General features: G+C 36.2%; 1 protein-coding gene across 10 annotated transcripts in view; it reads right to left on the minus strand.

The window, feature by feature from the left end:
- ppfibp2b (PPFIA binding protein 2b) overlaps positions 1-20242 on the minus strand; it is a 61093-nt gene that overhangs the window by 40510 nt on the left and 341 nt on the right. For 9 of the 10 annotated variants that reach the window (XM_088934874.1, XM_088934871.1, XM_088934873.1 and 6 more), the window contains exons 1-2: positions 7484-7565; positions 1996-2201 (exon numbers count right to left, since the gene is read on the minus strand). In XM_088934874.1, coding sequence (XP_088791000.1) covers positions 1996-2201; positions 7484-7547 — 270 coding nt within the window. In that variant the 5' untranslated portion in view covers positions 7548-7565. Of the gene's footprint in view, positions 1-1995; positions 2202-7483; positions 7589-20242 lie in introns of those variants that run through there. The other variant, XM_088934865.1, reaches the window with a different exon arrangement.

A 20242-nucleotide genomic window follows, 5' to 3' on the forward strand; every position in this document is an offset into this window, starting at 1 on the left:
TTATGTAAACTGTATAAGACAGGTTCTAAATGAGAGGAGGCAATTTGTCCCATCTGGCTATAAAATTAATCCTAGTGTATTTCTGCCTCATGATTACACAGTCATTACACCTGCTTGTTCCTGTGACTTGGGCAGCTGCAAGGCTGAGTACTACTTATTAGGCTTTTCCCACAAAACGGATAAGAACACATGCCAAATGCTGAATCTATCTTTGTTGTTACATTTTAGAAGTCATAAATATAGCTGACACTTCATTACAGCAACTTGCAGTACAATATGTACATAGGCAGCTAAGGACCTCCGAGTAACTAGTCAAAATGGCGAGTATTAGAAGTCTTTTGTAGATGGTATTGATCACAAGCTTTCAGACCCAAAGCTTTTTTTTTTAACTCGCACTTTCATTTGAAAGAAAAAAAAAAAGAACTTCCCCTTCACAGCCCTCTCCATTTTCAACACAAACAGCTCCAGCATTAATCAAGGCTCACGTGCTTTTGCTTTGTTTCTAGGCTACAAGGAGCTTTCGTTCTGCTAAAGGGCTGTGGTGAGTGAGACCTCTGGTGCATGGAATGTGGTAGAACGCCACAGAGCACTCGGTCTATATGTGGAAACAGCCTCCCTTTCATCAGTTACTTAGCTCCAGCAACAGGTTGTTTACAGCCTGGAAAAGTTAACGCAGCTGTTCACTCTCGAAAACCTCGACTTACTGCGCTGCTGTGCTCAACCATAATTTTCCCTTCTCATTTCTGGGAAAACGTGGTAAACCACACGCTGATTTTTTTTTTATACCATTTAAAAATTTTAAAAGACTATGTATTTTGTGGACAATGGCATCTTTACATCTATAAATTTATAATATACAATTTTAGTGAACTATTCGGTTTCCTTACAAAAATTATACAAAGTAGACAACAATTATAAAAAGAATCCATTAGTATCAAAATATTTGTCTTCTTTTGAATGTATTTATTAAAACTTTAATAGGCTAGAGTGGTACACTATATAGACATACTGTAGCTATATTGTATGTAAATGAAAGTCAAACGAACTGACTGTGTCAATTTTGATTCTGAGTATGAATTGAGTATAATTAATGCATTTTAATGCTTTTGGTTGCTTAAAATGTACCTGAAATGTAAAAGTGTTTTAAGATCCCTGAACTTCAAACCATTTAACATTAAATGTGTGTTTACTATGTAAAGACATTTGAGCCAAAATGATTAATTGGGGAAACATAATAAACATTTGTTAATTTAAATAAGTAGATTTGGATTTGATAATGGTAAGATTATATAAAACATTTTGCAGAAAAGAGAAGGAGATATACTGTAGCCTGTTACTGCAGTTCATTATTAAATATTCAGGTAATTTTCATGTGAATGTGCCAAACATCCCACTTTTGAGTCATATTTTCAGAATATTATAGGGTTGAAGCTCAGTGCACGTCATGCACATCTCTAATCCTGGACATCAAAGGATAGCAAAAATAAACTGGCACAGTCGCTGAAGAACCTTAAACTGTAACAGCTGCATACAAAAAGGCTGGCCTTATTGCATTAAGACTTCATGTAGTCAAAGCTGCTCTTCATTAGCAATAAGTCAATCCTACCTAATAACCCATTAAACATCTTCTCTGAATTAATTTCTTTTGGGTAGCAGAAGGGTAGTCTAGATCCCACATTGTTTTGAGAGAATCAGGTAAAAAGACTTAAACAGGAGGGAAAAGTTCTTATTCGGCAGGAGTATAAATGGGCAACCCTGACAACTTCATACAGTACATCCAGGTATCCTCTCACAAATCTACATTGACTCCCATTTACTGTACATTTACTTTTCACATAGAGCATAAGAAAGCTTATCCTTCTCTCAAACGACACCCTAATAGGTTTACATGGCAAGTAGTTCAGAACACAGTAAACGTATAACCTTTGTGTTTTAAAAAACTGTAAAATGCCTCAAATAAAGAACATGGGTCAGGATCTGCATCTAGATACTTACCACACCTTTCTCCAGCCATTCCATAAGATACTGTGCAGTTGCTGCTGGGATTTGATTTCTTATAGTCTCTTTCTCCTCTTCATTCGCCTGTATTTCCAAAGCTATTTTCAGCTCTTCCACCAGTTGTAAAATCTGCAATGATCCCAGATACCCTGGCGAGCCCATATCGAAGATGCCATTGTTGTACTCTGCCGCAGCCTTGGAACCTAAATGAAAAACAAAATTATTTTTATAATTATTTTTAATTATTTTAATTATTTTTATATATTTTGGACTTTTCTTTTCTTGAAAGCATCACAAAGCATCCAGTGACCGTTGCTGAAATGGCTAATTTATAGTGCGACGGCAAACTAATACAGCCAGCGAGTCATTACTTTTAACTGCCTAAGTGTATCTTGCAACTGAAGCTCATCAGTGCTGGAAAGAAAATAACTGCTAGATGACAACCAAAAAAAAACATCTGGAGAATATTAAACCATCACAGTGTTGCACGTCAAACAGAATCTGTGACTAAGTGTTTCGGACCTAGTCAAAATCAATATACTGACACCCCCTCTTTGTCAAAATTGTTGGAAAATGAAATGGTCATCGGGTGAATAGTTGGAATTCTATTAAAAGGTTATAGTTTGGCCATCAGACAAGAAGGAACACCTTATTTTGTGGTGTAGTAGTGGGAAGGAATTGTCAGGAATTTCCTCTTCCTTTGTTTTACAACAGTGGCCAACTGAGTGATGCTGCAAGAGTATTCCCAGGATGCGGTAAGTCTTTCAAAAGGATCACCAACATATTCAGTGGAATCTGATCTGGTGGCCTAGCAGTTGGATCCAGTGTTGGTGGTTACAAGTTGGTTTGATTAAGCATCTTCTCATTTCTAACTCTTTACACATTTTGGCTTATCACTGAAGACATTGATCAGCCTGACACACAAGGGCAAGGGTGCCACCTGACTGTGAGGAAGACTGCTCTTGACATTTTTCACATCGTCTCAAGAATGCTGTCAAAGTCACAGGAATTTCTGTTGCCCACTGTGCACATCCACACATCTGAGAATAGCCTACATTCATCAGATACCACATGGCACCCAGACATCACCAGGCTACTTCCTGACATGGAAAATGCTGGTTTACTATAAGAGGTCTTCATACGCCAACTCTTTTCAATGAGCTCTTATGTACCCAAAGAAACATCCTCAACCAACCTGGTCAGCATCTGTTACCAAGGTTGTGCAAATGCATACTGTACATTGTTAGCCGTTTCAATTTTTGGGGTTTAGCATTTTTTCTTTTGCATTTGCAAAAACATAAAGACTGTTTTTCTATACTTCTGTGCCTCTGGAGTAGCAAGGTGATGAAAGGGATGAATGATTGTCTATGTGGCATATCAATTTATATCAAATTATATTTCAATGATGTTTCCATTAATTGGTATTCACATCACTGTGGTTTCACTGTGAAAGCAACATGCTCGTATTTGCTCTGCTTGTTCTTGTTCTGCTACTTGGTACTGAGTTTCGTATACCAGGACTTATTTGTGCACAATTCTAGCTACTATTTCTTTTAACTTTTACAAGTTTAACAAATTTCTAGAAAAGATTTAATTTATCCTCTCTATACATCCTGGGTTTAACTTTACTTTTAACTTTAACTTTTAATCTTCTAACATTCACTGGGTTTTTAGCCACTACTTTCTGGACTGTAGTGTTATGGAGCTTTGCTCCCTTTATTCTGATTCTTTCAATTAATGTAATAAATACACATTAATACCATAATGAAGTGAGGGCTGTACAGTACGTTTGGAAAAACTTTGAGAACTTTTATCAACATTGACTGCTCAGCTAGTACCTAAACCGACCAGAAGAGGGCCCTTTAAATATGCTTGATGGCATTGAATCTGTGGGCTCGGGTGACTGTTGTCTCATTTGTTTCTTTCGATGTACCCTGGGCTGGGTTGTGTACTGTCCAGGAATGGCTCCGAGATGTTGAGACCCGTACCAGGAAAATAATAAAGGAACATTCTTTAGAAAAGATGTGGCCTGAAACACAAGAACTGGGGCTGATCTTTCAGAAAAGCTTCATACAGAGGGAACGTCATTAAGGTTTTTTATTCGATTCTTTTTTGGTCATTATTCAAAATAATGTTTAGTTTTAAAACTAAAATTGTTATTCTAATTCTTTGCTACAAAGTTCCTCTGATTGATGATTTTTAATCTAAATATTTCAAATTGCTAGCTGTTAAGCTAACTTTGTACCCAACAGTACCAATATTCGTATCCAATTTACTATTATTTTGTCTTTTTCCAAATTATTAAACCACAAACTATTTTCAAAAAGTGAAAAAACAACTTATTTTGGTTTCTGTTAACTAGAGACTGTGCTTCAGAACAGATATATAGAACAATATGTCCTTGATGCATTCATTTAAACAAGATGTAGCGTGTGTTTGGAAGTAAAAAAATCTTGGGATATGCATAATTATAATCAATCATCTTTTTTTGCTCACTCTACCTCTCTGTGTATTCTAATCTTGAATAAATTGTCACATACAAGGAGAATGCACAGCTAAAGGACAATGTACTTCTTCATCCCTCTGTACAACAGTAGTATTGGGATTTCAAATAATGTTTAAATTGCCTCTTAACTAAACGTTTTATCAGATCAAGGATATTGGTCAGCATCTACAACATATTAACATCAACATAATGAGACTGAAATTGTTCCAATCCAACTTCTTGGTTAAAAAAACGGTAAATGATTAAATCTTGCATTAGGCATCTTTATATACTCAAGAAATAAGTACTCAAAAATACCAAGTGTTTACTATCCTAGTTATTACATTTATACATTCAGAGAACCTGTAAGATGGATAATGTGCAAATAGAGAAATTACATTCTTGTTCAACCAGCCATATCTTCATGTGAAGGCATGTTTGTTTCACATTAACTCTGTTCAGGTTGAAAGTTAGAAATTAGTTAGAAATTAAGTGCAACAGGACTTGACATATCAGACTTGGATGAATGATTTTTCTTTGGGCTCTCACAATGACTGCTGAAATCCTCTGCAGCAATTGTTTTTTTGGGAAGGTACTGTATCCCATCAGCAAACCCAGAAGACTAGGGAAAGTAGTAGCATAGCTGGATGCTGCTCTGGCAGGGACACTGTTTTGGATTATGGGATCATGGTCAGTGTCGCTTGTCTACTTGTAGAGGTTATTACTGGTTAAAGTTGGATTTAAGAATGAGAAATGGAGAAGGCTGTTTTTTTCTTTCCTTGTCAATAATACTGCAGGTACTGGGTGCTTAAAGAGGAAGGAATACTAGGAGTTGTTTCTCCATTTGACTTAAACAATTTCCATGTTCCATGTTTCCAAACATCTAAGTACTTTGACAGAAATTAAAACCCAAAACAAATACACTGCAATTCTCATCAATTTCTTTTTTGTTCTTCCGGTACCATTTATATAAATTTCTGTAATCACCTGAGTGACTGAAGATGGCTCTTTCAGAAGATGCACATCCAGCAATGGATGTTAACAATGTGCAATTAGATAAGCATTCATATAAAGTGCTCTTCCAGACCCTGTGAGACTGGATTAGTAGTGCTATTATCAGTACATTGCTGTCAAATGTTTGGGGTCATTAAGCCTTTGCTATTTATAGTTATTTTTAAATTAGGTTCTTCTCTACAATGCTATTTGATATCCTTGTGGTGGCTGATAATCAGTACTGTCTGAAATGTATCGCTTAAACATGAAATTGAGCCATCAGAGGTACAAGAAGAGGCTAAACTAGTGTTTCCAAATCCTCAGTTGATACATATTAAGTGAAAAGCTTAAAGGCACTATGTAAATATACTAGGCCAAACCTACACAGGGTAGGATGCATTTTTACAGAAATCTGTCTGAAGCTATTGCACGCATCATTGATGACAACAGAATTAGATGTAAAAACAATTCAGGGACAATGGGAGCAGTGTAACGTAACCAGTGAGTCTCTGGTCTCATAACTAGTGGATTGTGAGTCCCTAATGCAGAGACTGCTGTTGTACTTTGAGCAAGGCACATTACCCCGAGTGCTCCAGACCCAGGTGTATGAATGGGGATAGACTGAGGGAAGGCACCAGAGGTGGTTACATTTAGTACACCTGTTATGGGATTTTGATAATCATGCAAAATAGTGTTTTGGGTTTTATGACATATTGCTATTTTTAAAATAAGATGTGAATATGGGGTCTGTAGTTTTTCTATTTAAACAGTTGATTCGTTTGAGCTTTTATCTTTCTTTAACTGTAAAATATTTAATGTTTTCTTGCATATTATCCTGATATTGACAAATTTATAGCATACGAAAATTCTAATTATGCAGTTTTATTCTAATTTGAATAATTTGATTAAGTACAATTATTGGTTCTCTCAAGGTGTTCAGGTGAATAACTGAGAATAACCAGGTGGCATGAAATTCAGAGGCACAGGAGTTACAAAGACCTGGACAAGATGCTATTGGATACAGTCTGATCTGTCACTCTGTTTCAAAATTGTACATTTCTAAGCATCTTATTCCTTATTCAGTTAATGTCAAATCATCAGTTATTCAGGTTATTTAAACTGAAAGCAGATGGATTAAAAATCTGAATTGGAAATCCAGTTGAATGTTTTCCTTTAGAGGTTAAATTGCATAAATCTGATTTTCACATTTCCCAGGAAGACCTACTTTTCATATAATCACCCTTTTGAATCTTGGAGATGTCTGGCATTTTCAGAGAAGAACAGAAAATGCAGACGGTTACCCCCACTACATCAATTACAGCAGGAAGACCTAACAACGAATGACATAGAATACACCTTAAATGTCTTCCACTCCACCTACACTTTTGAGGGTTATACAATTTTTCTATTATCTAGATCCGAGTGGAACTGATGAATCATTCCCTTGTTTGCAAGTAAAATATTTTTTTACTTTGAAAAGTCGTTCTTTGAGATGGAATAGCCTAGGAGGTTATTTATACAGTGCTCTTAATAAAGTCACTCATACAGTATGTTTGATCTCCTCTGAAAGCATTTCGTTTACACGCTTTGAAGATCATGTTAATGATACATTTCCCCCCCTATAAAAACCAAAAGCTCCTGATTGCACTGCATTCTGCAATTATAAGGTCTTTAGATAAATGGGAATATTTTACATGTGAGACACAGATCACTGCCACAAAGATGGTAGCAGGGTGTTAAGAATCACACTTTCAAAGAGGGCTTTCATAAAATTGTAATTCCATCCCAGTCCTCACAGTTTATCAAATTCCATGTCAGAGCAGGTGTGTGGCACAGCCCTTGAAATTCAGAAATTTGTTACATAAATCATTTATATAATTGGGTTTTAAAATGACTAACTGTACTGTGTTTGTGGCTTGTTTGTTAACACTTTAGTAAATCTCCCCATGGTTTGTGAAAGAAACATGATCTTGCAAAAAATATTCCATGTGAAAACACAAGTTTTACCTGCAATAATGTCATCCATTTGCTCCAAGGCTGCTTCAAGCATATGGCTAGCATCTGATGCCATGGTGATAAACTACAGCATCTGTTGTTCTGGATTAGTTCAACCTGCAAAACAAAAAAACAAGACTGCAATCATAATTAATCTGCAACTACAGCACAGATACGTGTAGTCAAAATAATTTTGCAGCAGTTGGATTAAAATACTCAGATTAAAACCTAGGTTTACTAGCAGAAAAAGTAACTTACTAAATCATACCTTTCTATTACTGTACTGTACATGCAATCCATGAATTTAAAAGGGCTACTCAATAATGGATTGTAAGTAAGTTTAGTCTGGTCAATATTATTAACCCTGTGTTTTATCACATGCTGAAGCTAATTGCAATGAATTAGAAACAACTGATGCCTGTAATGGGTCTTACAGGCATCAGGCATCAGGGACCCTATATTCAAGTGATGGCACTGTATTCTCACCTCCTGCAGCAACCTCCTTTACACCCCTATACAATCCTCTCCTACTATTCGCATTATTATAATTGCCTTTTCTGACACTAGAAGTGTATGTGATATACTTTGTGTGTCCAGACACAAAAAGGCAGTTTCTTGGGGGGTAAGAGCACTCAAAAGCTATATGCAGCACACCCAGAATGATGTCACTCAGGCGATCTGTGGAATCCTGTCACAAACTTGAATGAACCCTCTACCATGTACACTTTTTACAGTATTTGATATTAGCAGATGAGCTCCAGAATACGATAAAGCAAATGTCACCTGATATTTGTATGAATAAATAAAACGAGTGTTAATATTAACACTTTTTCATCACATGTGGTGCTTAGGCTTAAGTAGTTTAGGTTTTTCAAGCATATTTTTCCCCAACAGCTTCCTTTTGAACAACGTCAGCTCTGAATATTATTTCTTTCTTTATAATAATTTGTACAGCACAGCTTATGTAAAGACAATATCCAAAATCCTCAAACTGACAACACAGACCTTATATTGCAAACTTTCACTGATTTTTACATATTCTATATCTAGAGATACAAAATATACAGACATCATAGGTATCTTTGCGTGACGATCTGAGATTTGGCTACTTTAAATGTCCCGAGAGAATAAATTGGTTTGGTTCCTTTTAGTTTAGAAGAAATGAAAGGTTAATTAGGCCTTGGAGGAAAGTCTGGTTTTAGTCTTGTAAGAGAGGTTGGAGATGACTTATCCAGTCATGATGCCTAGCAGTGATTTGAATCTAATCTCAAAATAGAAAGTGCTGTGCATATTTTTTTTCAGACAGTCCTCCTACAATGTCAATAGCTTTGCCTTTGCCTCAGCTTTATGTGCTCCCAGAGTTGAGGCTGGTGCTGTGTAAGGAAGGAGGAGGACGTTGTCAAAATGAATTCTGTTACAGAAAGTACAACAATCCTAAATTGTGAATGAATGGCTTATGCTCTGTGATCCTAGATTTGGAAACTGATTACTTTGATTCTTTTTTTTATTGCTTTTCGATTTTGGTGGTACTGTATGAATCAATTTGGAGGATGCTGTAAGAGCTTAAGTTCAAATCTGTCAATTCCTTCTAGATCTTAAGACAATATGTCAGTTAATTTTCAGAAGTTGCGTCTAAAGCCATTATTTGTCCAAATGCAGCAATGTTAGTATGTTCAGGTTAAATAAAAAGTGAAGCTAACTTACAAATGAGTGTATTTGTGATCAAAGGAAATGCATATCACAATTAACTGACTAATGGCAATGTAGTACACATGCAATACAAAAGACAACTGTAGCGAAACAGAAAGCTGAAAAGATCTTGTGCGTCAATGGTGTTAATTATATGGCCACATTTAGTTTGACACCAGTGAGAGTAATGGTTCCATTCATAGTTACTGACAGTCATTCCATTTAACATTTCTGGAAAACTGGCTATTAACAAAGGCAACAGTAAAATGATAATAGCTGGGCTGATAATAGAAACTGAATTAAAGCCATAAAAATTCTATGTTGAGGTCAGTACCACCTAGTGCTGAGAAAGAAAACAAAAAGATTACTATAGTTCACTCAAGTAAGAAGATTGCAAGGCTCAAGCTGTTTTTTTTAAAGCTAGTAAATCAACTAAATTTAAAGTATCCTCCTATGTCTCTCCACCCCTTCTTAAACAATCCTTTTTAACTGAACAGGAAATTCATGTCTTTTGAAAGCAGTAGAACTATAAACGTGCAGCATTCGATAAGTACTTGTTGTTATGAAACTTTTGTACCAAACAAGTACAAAAGTACAAGTAAGATGCTACTGCCATAGGGTGCTATGAATACTATTTGAGGTGGCTGTAAAACTAGTTTCCACGCCTTGTTTGACTGTCTACACATTAAACCATCGGTGCATAGGCAAAAACACCATCTCCGTTTTCTCCATAAACCAAGACTGACAAGGTAGTTTTTCAAAACTCACTCCCTTCAGTCACTTCTCTGTGTTGCGTATACCCCTGTTCATTACTGCAATGTTTCTACTTTCTGGATCTTGAAAGTTTATTTGGTACTACTGTAGGTCACAGACGGATTTTGGATTTTGTAATGCTGATAAACTTCTCAATGATAAAGCCAAAAATTCAATGGATAAAGAATGATTAACAGAAAAAACATGACAGTACACAGAATGCAGATGCCACAGATGGAAAAACAGAAATGCCTTCAAACTAAACGGTAACTTACTTTGCTAAAAAGGTTTAAGATAGATCTGCTCAGAAAAACAAGGATTAACTGGTTGCATAAGATAATACCAAGCACTGCCCAGACATCATTCATTCTTATTCAATGTCACTGGATTCCATTTATTCAGCAGATTGATTTTTAGTCTTGCTTTAAACAAAAATACACATAGAAAAGCTACATGGATTAATCTAAGATACATAAATGTATTCACCATCTGGTACCTGTTGGGGTCTAAAACTCTTCTGGTCTTCTCTAGGTAGTCTTAGTCTCCTTTAGCTGTTAATCTCTTTGCGTAGATTTAACACGGAGCCTTTGTCATGCAAGGAAAGCAGCAAAAACATTTGCTGTCTTCAGCAGTTTTAGATTTGCATAGTGAATTCCACAGACCACACCAACACCGCATATTCTAAATTGTTTCCAGAATTCCACAAAATGAATCCAAATCTACTTCCAATACATATCTGTGGTAAACTGAAGTCTTTGAGGACTAAAACCACAAACCAAACTCTGCCCCTCATTTATAGCTTGCATTCACTACAAACATGTTTGTGGTAAACTAGTTTAAGCTCCAGTGTTAGAGCCCATGTGAGTATGTACTTTCTATTTGTCTTTTATGCATAATCATGTGATGTTTTGTATTTTTTCTATCCAAGATGGAGTAACCACAGGATTTGAAAAAAAAGTAGACTGAAAAAATTCTGTTGTTGTTAAAATTACATGGGGGGGGGGGGGAAAAACATTTGAAGTTTCAAGAAAAATTGTGTACTTTCAAGCTTTCTAATTAAGTCTGTTACCCAAATCAGTACTGAAGGTGCCACTACCAACTTAGCTAATGATTAAGTTAATCATAAAAATACAGTTTTGCCTCTAAAACAGCATTGAAAAGTATAACATTAACCATTTACCACTTGCAAAACAACAGCATTTCTCAGCAGTTTTTTTCTATCTACTTTTAAGCCAGAGTTCCAAATCTAATTTGATATAGGAATAGTTTTAGATATTTTAATGAAAGTCTATTTTTCATTTAAAGTGTGACCATGAGATAATTCCTCATTAATTACAAATCCCTTCCAGCAAGATTAATTTTGCAGAAACCAGCATTACAAAGTTAGTGAAATATCACCAGGCTACTGTGAGGTTTTTATGCTATCAGGACAAGAAGATTAGCAAGGACATTGTCACAAGTCTGAGAGTGTTGTAAATGCTGTACATGACAAAGCCCCAACTTGTATCTCAGTATCTTGTTTCTGGATATCATCAACCTGGACATCGCTGATAAGGTCTGAGAAAAGGACCTTTTAAAAAAGGAAAACAATTAACAAAGAAGGACACCGACTATTTGTTGGCTATGCAAACAGGGTCATTTCTTTTTCAAATACCAGCATTTTTTTATAATGTACATAACTTATATACATTTCTTTACAACCCCCTGCATCTTAAATACAGTTAAATGTATTTGTTGCCTAAATTCACCTCAAAGTCTACACTGTCCAAATATGGACTATAAAAGGTCCAAAAATCTATGTATACTGATGGGAATAAAAATGCAACATTTTCTGAGTGAGAATACTATAGTTATAGCTTATGTACTTTCACAAAAAGTTGTCAATTTGTTTTAAGCCCTCTGACCAGCAATACAGCTTGTGTAGTGAGGCATTGCAACTTGCCAATCACATGAAAGCTCGTTAGGTGCACTTTTACCCAACGAGGTCCAGGTGGAACCATGCCTGATCACATCACCTTTAAAAAGGCCTTAATTCAAAGCTTAGATCACTGCAAGAAAAAGGCCACAGTTAGTTTTCTGTGCATTCCATAATGCCTCGAATGTCACCAGAAGCAAGGGAGAGGGCCACTGGCATGCTGCAGGCGGGCATGACATGTGCCGGTGTTGCCAGACACTATGGAGTAAGCTGCTCCACTGTGTCCCATCTGCAGAGAAGGTTTCAGCAGACTGGCAGGACAGATGACCATTCAAGATTCGGTTGCCCTCGAGTGACCACACCAGAGCAGGACCGACACATCAGACTGGTCTATCTGAGAGATTGTTTCAGATCTGCCACCTGTACTGCTGCTGAAACTGCTGGCAGACACAATGCCTGCTTCAGTGACAGGACAGTGAGGCTCCATGTTGCTGGCCTTTGAGCAAGGCGACCTGTCAGAGGCCCCCTGCTCACACCTCCTAGACGTCACACCCGACTGGCTTGGGCCAGACGAGGCTGTGATGGACTCATCAGCAGTGTCATCAGGTCCTCTTCGCGGATGAGTCACCCTTCAGCCTGTTCCATAGAGACAAGAGGGCCAGAGTGTGGAGGAGGAGGTGTTGCGTTTCTTTTTTCCATTAGTATATATCAAAAAATATCGATATATCTCTTAATATATGTCTTATATGTCAGGAAAACAGCATGATTCTATGTGATCCCTAGAGTTTGTCTGGTCCATGTTTCCCCAAAAGCTTTACTTTAAACACATAGGGCCAGAAAACACTACTTCACTCTGTCAGGAGGCACTATGGGTAGATTTCCGTACATTTTGGGAGTGTCCAGAGGTTATCTTCAGGAAAGTGGTCTCTTTCCATTATACATTTTCCTAAACAGAGATTAGTTTATTTACTGTGCATTTAGTGCACCTGCTGGGTGATGACTCTAATCTGGGCTTCAAATGGTAACAGAAACAGATCTAGCTGCCCAGTATGACTGCAGGTAAAAAGGCTCTTGGCCCAGAATTCGGAGCCCCCACATTTCTGCTCTTGACATCGCTGGATCCTTGACCATCTTGATATTATTTGAATGAATCCTTCGGCTGCAGGGATTCAAGATGCTAGCAGGGAATATTGGAAGCTTGGAGTGCTGCTGCTGCAGGGGGTCTGTTGTCACAGTTGGGGTAGATGTGCGGAGGGGAGTACAGTCGAGGAGCACAGGTGAGGAAGGCTTGTGTGGGGTGCTCAATATTAAATGGAAACGTGGGAAATTTAGCAATATCTGTTCTCAGGCAGATGACGGTAAATAAATGGAATTTGACTTTTCAACTTTTTTTTTCCCCAAATGTAAAAATGACCTTTGCATGCTGGTCATTAGTGGACATTTATTCATTAACAGCAAAACAAAACTTTAGGACAAAGTCCAAACGGGGAAAAATATTGACAGATCATGGTAGCGGGTCACTTCCAGTGTGCACCATTGCAGAACACTTGCAGATTCGTCTTTGTCTAGAAGTTTAATTTAATCCCTTGAATATTTTATCTTTTTCTTTTGAGTATGTATAAATTGTTAAGGCTCTGGACTTGGTGGTTTTTGTGGGTGCTGTTATGCTCTTAAGGTACCTTATCTCATTAAGATTGTTTTTTAGTGAAATGTATAAAATTTAAAATCACCCATTATATATAAAAATAAAGAAAAACACAGACAGCAAATGAAGAAGTGTTCCTTTGCAGCATGACGCAGCTACCTACTAGATAATATACATCTACAGTATGTGTCAAAACATGTTTAGCCATTTTGTTCTGCTTATAGCATAGCTTTATTTGTTTTTTCTACTCTTTTGGATGATAAGTCCTGTAAGTCACCTGTTGAGTTTGCAGGGTGGAGCTGATTAAGACAGACTTCTTATATGTAACATGCAAATAAATCCATTTGAATCAGTAGAAATACTTGTTAATCACCTTAAACCATCATAACAATACCTTCAGTGTTTTAAACTTTGTAACATCGCAATTAGTAACTAAGACCTATGACTATGAAAAGAATCCATTCCTGGGCATAAACCTATCCTTGCATAAGGAAGAATTGATACACAGTGGACATTTGATTTTTTTTTTCTAATCAAACTCCATTTTAGATCGAACTAAAATTCAGCGAGGCAAGCAAAACATGTAGAGGCTTGTTAAAGCATGAATAAAGCCACTTAAACATGACAGTTCTGTTCTAAGGTTTAAACTTCTTTGACTGCTGACATTTTGCATTTTGGTTTTCTCTTTGATAACGGTTATATAATTATTCTCTTTGATTTTATATGTCAGCATATTTGCTTGCTTTGTTTTTGTTAATGTCTTTACTTCCATTTCAGGAACAACCTTTGACTACCCTAAATCTTTTTTCTAGAAATGAAGACTTAATAGTGTAAAGATTATTCTAAATCCTGTACATACCAGCTGTGGTTTTGGAAAACCTAGCACTAACCAAGTATCTTTTGTATTTCCTATGTATTTCTCCCCGTTTTTAGAACGGGATGTACCAACGTCCTTCTGCCTCTTGTTAAAACATGAACTTACATAATCGTATCAGGAAACAAAATCTGAAAAAAACAAAGTGACACCCGTGCTATAACCAGGGTGACAGGGTTGGTTGTGTTTTTAAAGTCTAAATGGAACACAGAACAGCTAGACTTGATGGTTGTGCTTGCACAATAGAAATCTAAAATATATACTTGGCTTTCATACTTCAAATATGATTTGTGATTAATGGAGGATTTCAAGGATGGTTACATTCAGAAATAATTTGTGAAGAGGTGCGCTAATTAAAGAACAGTATTATACCATGATTTGTTTTGCTCTTATCCAGGCTCATTGGCATAAATTACACTTAATTAAGTTGTGGTTTGACTATTACTTTCTAATGTAACTTGTGTTAATGACCTATTACACGAGGGCATGGTTTTAAATGACTTGTTGTGTGAATCACTTTGGTAGCCTTCAATAGCACTGAAATGGGGAATTCCTTTCAATCTTGCCATTACAACAGCTCAGACATCCTCAAACTCTAATTACTCAAAAGTGAAACATGATGGAAACCCAATATGTGATCTGAAATACCGTGACAATGAGCTTGCTTTTTCTGGCAGCTCCACAGCTATGATGTGAAAATCACAATGTAACCTTGTGTTTGCCATTTGCTGTCAAGCCTTTTTATCTCTTCAGCTTGCCGCTAGAATATTATTTAGTTATCTGAAATGTCAGAATCAGCTTCGCCAAGTATAATGGTAGTGACAGGAGATGTTATGTTGCGGATATGAATATGAGTATGCAATCAAGTCAGATACTGTTTGAAAATATACTGAGTAAGCATGAGTTTTTGTAAGCCATGCAATATTGATATTCTACTAAATCATATAAGTATGTAATATAATTAAAATTATGCTACGAATTTGATGATTTATCTTGAAAGCCCCTTTTCCATTTTGATTAAAATATATTTATATAAATAAATATGATAATACCCTGATACTAAATTTTAAAATGTTTCTCTAGTGGATATTGATTTTTTTTCTTTTTGATCATATAGTACAGTGAGTGCAGTTATTTCAAGTATAGTACACGGTTTATTTCTCTTTTTCCCACAGCAATTTATTTTGCTTAATACTTGGGCAAAGACTAAATGACCAGCTCTTTATCCAAGTTTGAATGACTTATTTTTAAAATGGAATATTGTTCTGAACATTCAGAAAGCTTTTTTTTTTCCCAGGAAAGACACTTCAAAATATCTAACCCTGTGAAAACGAAGTAAAGCGCTTTTTTATGCAAAACCACCTTTCATCAAGCCCAAAAAAGTATCAAGAAGGCTGTCATAAAGCTTCTTAGGTGCTTCTGTGCATCAAAATAAATCTTAATGTGTAATAAAGCATTTAATACTGTAATTCAAATGAACATTTCAGAATGTTTTATTGAAAAGTTTGATCAGTTAACAAAAAAGTTAATTGTGAATTTCGTCCACAGCATGGAACATGCTTATGGAAAAGCTTGCATTTGCAGGGAACTCAGAGGAGAATAGTTACATGTGACAGAGCCGTAAAACAAACATGTCAACACGACTTAATATTACAACATCAAGCAGAATGCATCAGCTCTTGCAAGACCATACAAAGTAAAACAGAATTAAACTATTACAGGGGACTCTGAAAACAGTGCATTATTCAGGAAACACATATTACACAAACTCATGTGTGCAGAGTAGGTATTATGTACTGCCAGCTTAATTTAAATGTACAGTTCTCTTGCACCTACACTGACAAGATTTTGTCGGTTACGTTGTAATAAGTAGAGCATCAACAAGGAAGTCAATGGGTGAAGAGCTTGCAGCTGTTATTTTTTGTTTGACGTTCAATGTAGCAGCACTTCCACTAACATAATACAACATCACTTAACACTGCCAAAAAGACCACAAGGCAGTTTATTTTGCATGAATATTTTATCGCTCTGAACATGCTACAGATAAAGTACTACTTCATACATGTTTTTAAGGACTGAGGTTTCACAGCTGTGCTTTTCATAAACATAATATTCCTGAAAATACTCCAATGGAAGTATTCTATTTGAATCATGTTTAAGTTTATGGTCTACAGTGAAGTCTTTCTCTTAAAGAGGCTTCCAGAGCTTCTGCAGTGAGCTCAGCAGATTCCACCCACGGGCCCAGAGCTCTGCATGCTTACCTGCCACAATCTGAGCTGGCAGTTGTGACGCACAATGGGATGTGTCTGGAAGGGCATGAAAATATCATCTGAGAAGGGGGCACTGAAGTGGAAGTCTTTCGCCAGAGCAAATGTCAGAAAACATTTAAAGAAAAACGAAATTCTGTATTCTATTCTGAGTAACTCTAGAAAAATACTAATCCCAGTGATGCTTTTCCATTTACATTCTTTTTACAAACTAATAAGGACTTTTGTATGAGATGTTATAGATCACACATCAGGAAGACTACAGTACTGGTACTATACTTGTATAAAAAGATGATAGGCCCAATAGCATTCTTTTCAAAATGGAACTTGATTATACATTCTTTGAGAGTATTGCAATTATGAAATTCATAAGACATTGCCATCAAGACAGTTTTGAGTATTTGACAATAGAGATTTTCTCAGTGGGCTAAGGAGACTGAAGACACAGAAACAGAGGTGTATACTGTACAGTAGCTTTGACTGTATAGCTAAAGTGGAATTCTAGGTCTTGGGTCACTTAAAACAATCCTCTGGAAAAACAATACCAAAAAATGCCACGACTGAGAAGGGAGACTATTTTCACTGTCAGTAGTGTCTCCATATCTAAATAATTCGTAGTATCTTAATGACCGGGATACTTGCTCAAGGAGGTTCCATTCTCTCTCTCTACCTCAAATAACAGGAGAACCAGAGAGGAGAAAAATGCAGTCAACTGACTCAAATGGGGAAATAAATCTCTTTTGGAAAGTTGTTCTTTGCCCTGTTGTAACTAAGGAAGCCAAAGTAACTTTTTTGATATGTGGAACTATAATAGTTTTGGTTTATACTTGTATTTTAAATAACTTTGAACCATTTTATCAGTTGCATGTTTACATGGTGAAAGCTATATGTAAAAAATATCAATGATCCCATTTAAGGTATAGTGTCTTTTTTGTGAAAGGGCCTTGACAGAAATGTCAGGAATTTCCTCTTCCACATTCATATTTGAAAACGTTGAATAGTGTTTGATTATGCTTTGGCTATTTTAAATACACAAATTTGCTGCAGATTTCCATTATGATTTGACTATGGATAGTGGCAACTGATGCGTATTAAATATCACTTTGTATAGAACTGTCAGCCTCCAGGGTTTTTTCTAACGCCATAATTATAACAAAAGAAAATCCATTCCCTCAAATTTGCCATCAACACAGGTTTAGTTTCTTTGACATGACTATTTTGCTTTCCTGAAGAAACAACTGTCCTCTACAGAACTGGTCTTGTGGAACTGGTCCAGTGAGTCATTCATTTACTCACAGGTACTGCTTACTTAGTAATGAAAAGAGAAACAATACAAACCTGTCATAACCCATCAAGTATGACTAATACTGTATATATTAAAAAAAAAAACCAAAATGCTCCTATTTCTTTACTGGAGCGTATTGTTTCTGCAGTTGCTCTTAAAATTTGCTTTCAAATCATACCATACTATCTGAGACTGATATTGGTACACTTAATTATTCTCTGTTAAACTTCATAACTGAGAATTTGGCAGAAACTTTAAGAAACATGGAATCAATCAATACTAAAATCTGACAAGTACAGTTTGTCAAGAGACAGACAAATAGTATAGATTTTAGGCAATGCATTTAAAATAAGACTAAAGATTGGTAGCCAAGATACTTAACAATTACAATATTTGTATTGTGTGTTTGGCTGAGATACTGGGATGCTATGTCATTGTGAAGACATACAATTGTGTTCTGTTTGCCATGAAAGCAGAGGATGACTAATGAATAGGCTTTTATAAACTTTATACTGTAGTCATTTGCAAAGGAAAAAGTGCTTAAATTTCTCAGGGACATGTGAATACTTTTGTAAATTCTTGAGGAGTACCCCACAAACATTCTACATGCTTATCTGTAGATGTTTTTCTTCATCTTTGTGAAATGACACAGGCAAGCAATAAGCAAAAATGAATCCTTGTTAGCGGACTGTAAAACCTTCAGTAACCTGTTCATTACATTTACACAGTGCTGAACATACCTCAGTTCCCACCTAGTCAAGTGTGTCTTATTGCCGCTTTTATTGTGCACAACGTATTTGATCCAAGGTGATGTTAAATGATGTACTTTCTGTGGGCTAACAAGGTGACCTAAAGGAGTCCACTTACAGGATTACTATTTTGTACATGCCATTATATATTCCCAAGGATCAAAATTGTTTAATATGAGGTAATACTTTCCATTAAGAATACACTTACAGTGCATTGAAACTTTTAACTCTATTCTGTGGAATTCTCCATGAAAAGCCATAGTCCAAAAAGACATACCCTGTAGAACATTCAATACCCTAAAGATGCTAATGCCATTATATGGCATAAAGTCACTGTACAAAATAGACATTTCTATACATTGATTAACCTAGCTGCTATGTCTGAGAGATGTGAGAAACGCATGAGGCCATTGGGGAAGAACATGCACAATGCACACAGAATTCTCTCCAGTTCAAAGTTGAATCCATTACTTACTAGCTGTGGGGCTGAAGACCTAACTGCCACACCTCTGTTGTACCCAAACCATTGCAAGGATATTTTAGGTAGTACATTTCTGCCACACCCAGTGTACTGAATCCTGACAGTTCTCTTTATGTGAAGTGTCCTCACAATCAGAAAGCATCTCTGTAAGCAACAGCCAGCTGAGTAAACTGCAAGGACTGATAGTGTATAATTTACAGCGTGGTGCATTTGCTCAGGCAGTTTGTCTTGTGTTTCCTTAATGACATTTTAAAATTAAACTATTTCCTGCCGCTGCAAGCATGAGACGATGCTCTATCATTTATAGCATACGGCAAGAGAAAGCTACCCGAAAAGAAAGCTGAAGACATTAGGGGTGTGGGAGTGTGAGGAAATATCAGACAAGACTTTTCTTTTAGGACATTGAGAGGTGGTCTCAACCTTTCTTTACCTGAAAGTTAATTTAGTTCCCTTACTTTAGAAGGCTGAGGGTCACAACCTGAAATATGTAGGACAAACATGGGAAGAAATAAATACATTTATGAGTCCATTGTTAAAATTCACTCCATGGTATATAAAAGCTCCTATTTATATACTATATTATATTCTTACTCAAAGGTACTACTTATCTGAATGCAATGTATTTTACTGAACAGCATAACATGTTATAATACAACGTGTTTTACAAACTTTCCTGAATACTAACGTTATTTTCTAACAGGTCTGAAAACCTGTAACCATCAAGTTTAATGTCAAATTAAAATATATTGCTGTTAATTCATGGTGGTTTCATTTAGTACTGCACTATGATATTAATGTTGCAAAGTGTGAATGTTGTTTGTGAGGATGTATAAAAAAGTAGTCAAAGGGCAAGGACACTGCATACCGTATACTCCCATCATGCAAAAATATCCAAGTTAGAATTTAATTTCTCATACTAAATTATTGTATAACCGTTCGAGAGCGCAACACCTGGAGTCCTTAAGTCCTGAAAACTGACAAGAACATCCGACGCCTATGCTATATATAGGCTAACCTATAAACATCTCAAACCATTAACCATATGCCTAGTTGCTATAAATTACTTTTAAAGAGATGTATTGCCTACGGGTGACATTGTACATTGACAAAAAC

Source organism: Atractosteus spatula, chromosome 16 (assembly GCF_055471065.1).
Source record: "Atractosteus spatula isolate fAtrSpa1 chromosome 16, fAtrSpa1.hap1, whole genome shotgun sequence".
Classification (NCBI taxonomy): Eukaryota; Metazoa; Chordata; class Actinopteri; order Semionotiformes; family Lepisosteidae; genus Atractosteus; species Atractosteus spatula.